Genomic DNA, 4101 nt, shown 5'->3' with positions numbered 1-4101 from the left:
CACATATAATGAAAATATCGAACATACAAAATAAAGACAGAATTTTAAAGGCTGTGAGAGAAAAGAACCAAATTACATTCAGGGGGAAACCAATACGGATATCAGCAGATTTTTCAATCCAGACCCTAAAAGCTAGAAGAGACTGGAACGACATTTTTCAAGCTCTGAAAGAAAATGGATGCCAACCAAGAATCTTATACCCAGCAAAACTTACCTTCAAATTTGATGATGAAATAAAATAATTCCATGATAAACAAAAGCTAAAAGAATTTACAAAAAGAAAGCCAGCATTACAGAACATTCTCAGCAAAATATTCCATGAGGAAGAGATAAAACACAAAGAAGCAAATCAGCAAAGGGAGGAATTATCCTAAAGGAAATGTCAAATAAAGGAGGAACCAAGTTGTGTCAAAAAAATAAATAAATAAATAAAATTAAAAAAATGAACCAAATGACCGGGAATACAAATCATATCTCAATAATAACCCTGAATGTTAATGGCCTGAATTTATCAATCAAAAGACATAGAATGGCAGATTGGATTAAAAAGAAAGATCCAACAATATGTTGCCTGCAAGAGACTCACCTCATAGGAAGAGATACCCATAGACTAAAGGTGAAAGGATGGGGAAAAACATACCATGCACATGGACTCAGCAAAAAAGCTGGAGTATCCATCCTCATTTCAGATAATGTGGACTTCAAGCCAAAGTTAGTCAGAAGGGATAAAGAAGGACATTTCATACTGCTTAAGGGAAGCATAAATCAGCAAGATACAACAATCATTAACATCTATGCCCCAAACAGTGGCTCATCCATGTATGTCAAACAAATCCTTCTCAATTTTAGAAACGAAATAGACCGTAACACAATAATACTAGGTGATTTTAACACGCCTCTCTCACCACTGGACAGATCTTCCAAACAAAAATTGAACAAAGAAACCATAGATCTCAATAACACAATCAATAATTTAGACTTAATGGACATTTATAGAATATACCATCCAACCAAGAGCGAATACACTTTCTTCTCAGCAGCACATGGATCCTTCTCTAAAATAGACCATATATTATGCCACAAAGCTAATGTTAGCAAATACAAGAAGATAGACACTACCTTATATTCTATCAGATCATAATGGATTGAAGTTAGAAATAAATGAAAGAGTAAAAAACAGAAACTACTCCAACACCTGGAGATTGAACAATATGCTATTATATGATGAATGGATAACAGAAGATATTAGGAAGGAAATTAAAAAAATTCTTAGAGAATTTTTGTAAATGAGAACAAAGAAACATCATATCAAAATCTCTGGGACACTATGAAAGCAGTACTTAGAGGAAAATTTATTTCATGGATCGCATTTAATAAAAGAAGTAAAACTCTACAAATAAATGACCTAACACTACAACTCAAAGCCCTAGGAAAAGAAGAACAGACCAACACCAAAAGTAATAGAAGACAGGAAATAGTTAAACTCAGAGCTGAAATCAACGAAATTGAAACAAAAGAAACAATACAAAAAATTGACAAAATAAATAGTTGGTTCTTCGAAAAAATAAACAAAATTGATAAACCTTTAGCCACACTAACAAAGAGAAGACGTGAGAAAACCCAAATTACTAAAATTCGGAATGAACAAGGAAATATCACAACAGACACGACTGAAATACAAAACATAATTAGAAGCTATTTTGAAAATCTATACTCCAACAAAATAGAAAATTTCGAAGACATCAACAGGTTTCTAGAGACATATGAATTGCCTAAACTGAACCAGGAGGCCATACACAATTTAAATAGACCAATTTCAAGTAATGAAATAGAAGAAGTCATCAAAAGCCTACCGACAAAGAAATGTCCAGGACCAGATAGATTCTCAGCCGAGTTCTACAAACCTTTAAAGAAGAGCTCATTCCAATACTTCTCAAAGTATTCCATAAAATAGAAGAGGAGGGAACCCTCCCAAACTCATTCTATGAAGCCAATATTACCCTGATACCTAAACCAGACAGAGACACATCGAGGAAAGAAAATTTCAGACCAATATCCTTAATGAACATTGACGCAAAAATTCTCAACAAAATTTTAGCAAATCACATACAAAAACATATTAAAAAGATAGTGCACCATGATCAAGTGGGTTTCATCCCAGGGATGCAAGGTTGGTTCAACATCAGGAAATCAATAAATGTAATTCACCATATAAATAGACTTAAAGTCAAGAATCACATGATTATTTCAATATATGCAGAAAAAGCATTTGATAAAATAGATAGAGGGGAGCGAAGGAAGGGAAGGTGGTATGGGGATAGGAAGGATAGTAGAATGAATCAGACATTATTACCCTATGTTCATATATAACTAAACAACTGGTGGGATTCTACATCATGAATAACCAAAAGAATGAGAAATTACACTCCATCTATATATGATGTATCAAAGTGCATTCTACTGTCACATATAACTAATTAGAACAAATAAAAAAATCTTTCAGAAACAAAATCTATTTTTATCTGATGTTAATAGAGCTAGACCAACATTCTTTTGATTTAGGGTTGCTAGATTTAGTAAATAAAATAAAAAAAGACACTAGTCAAATTAAACTTCAGATACACAATGAATATTTTTCCTTTTATTATAAGTCTGTCTCATGAAATATCTTGGACATACTTATAATAAAAATATCCATTATCTAAAATCCACATTTAACTGGTTATCCTATATTTCATATATCAACACTATTTTTGTTTAGAAAATGCCTGATACATATTTTTCTCTCATTTGTCTTCCAAATCTTCAAGACCCTTATGCATTAGGTGTCTCTCTCATAATTAGCATTTAAATGGGGTTTAATTTTTTACTCAACATAAGGATCTGCCTTTCAAAGGCAAATTAAGTCCATTTACATTTATTGTGATTATTTCCTTTTGAATATTTACCATTTTTACTACACTTATATTTTCTCTTTCTCTTTCCCTTCCTTTACCTATATTAATTGGATATATTCATTCCTTTTTTTCCATGCTAACTTGGATGCTATGATTCCATATTATTTTAGTCATGGATTAATATTTAAACAAAATTTTTGTTGAAGTTTTGGTTCATTACTTTAGAGATCTGCATGCCATATTTTTTTTTTTGTCATTTAGTTTTCATTCATAATCCATAAACTGAACTCTGCAATCCAGCTAAACTTGGGAGGGAAATAAGGAAAACATGAAACCCAAAGAACTGCAGCGAGAGCACAAAGATTATGGGATATTGCAAGCAGATGGGGTGGAGAGGTGCTCTCTTGAGCTACAGAGGAATGGTTTGGTGGTTAAGATAAACACAAGCCAAATGTATTAGAGTTGTCCACCGTCCGTAATGGTGATCTTCTTGCTGGTCTTGCCATTCCTGGACCCAAAGCGCTCCATGGCTTCCACAATGTTCATGCCCTCTTTCACCTTCCCAAAGACCACATGCTTGCCATCCAACCACTCAGTCTTGGCAGTGCAAGTGAAAAACTGGGAACCATTTGTGTTTGGCCCAGCATTTGCCATAGATGAGATGCCAGGGTCTGTATGCTTCAGGATGAAGTTCTCATTATAAAACTTCTCCCTATAGATGGACTTGCCGCCAGAGCCATTATGACATGTGAAGTCACCACCCTGGCACATAAATCCTGGAATAATTCTGTGAAAGCAGGAACCCTTATAACCAAATCCTTTCTCTCCAGTACTCAGTGCATGCCATATTTGAATGAAATTTTTCTATTATTTTAATTCCTTCTTTTTTGTATATAGTAATACATCTTTTTCACAGTCTCTGTCAGAATGTCTCATTATGTCAAGTTGGAGGAGATCCAATACTGATTTTTACTGACCATCGCTATGATGGTCCATTGGTGGGAAAGCAGGTCTGATACCAAGTACTACAGAGCCATCGAGCCATTTACCCATATTCTTTACAATAAAACATCTGAAGCATGTATAAGTCTTGAACAGTCCCAAATCAGCATCGTAGCACTGTTTGCAAAGAATTTTAATGTACATGAATACATATTAAATGTACTCATTTAATATGCTCAAAATTCTTGTGGTTGGTGGGGAT

General features: G+C 33.8%; 1 protein-coding gene across 1 annotated transcript; it reads right to left on the bottom strand.

Annotated features, from left to right (window-relative positions):
* Positions 1-3305: 3305 nt before the first annotated feature.
* LOC124958033 (peptidyl-prolyl cis-trans isomerase A-like) lies at positions 3306-3683 on the bottom strand. The gene has a single exon (XM_047515702.1). It carries the CDS (start codon positions 3666-3668, stop codon positions 3354-3356), a length of 315 nt encoding a protein of 104 aa, XP_047371658.1. The 5' UTR covers positions 3669-3683; the 3' UTR covers positions 3306-3353.
* Positions 3684-4101: the final 418 nt, after the last annotated feature.

The sequence above is a fragment of the Sciurus carolinensis genome, chromosome 1 (genome assembly GCF_902686445.1).
Source record: "Sciurus carolinensis chromosome 1, mSciCar1.2, whole genome shotgun sequence".
NCBI lineage: Eukaryota > Metazoa > Chordata > Mammalia > Rodentia > Sciuridae > Sciurus > Sciurus carolinensis.
Note: the sequence above shows the minus strand (reverse complement) of the source record. Positions and strands in the feature narration are given on the sequence as shown.

Excerpts from the sequence above, each read along its gene's own strand:
- LOC124958033 (XM_047515702.1), bottom strand. The coding sequence starts at position 3,668 with ATGTGCCAGGGTGGTGACTTCACATGTCATAATGGCTCTGGCGGCAAG.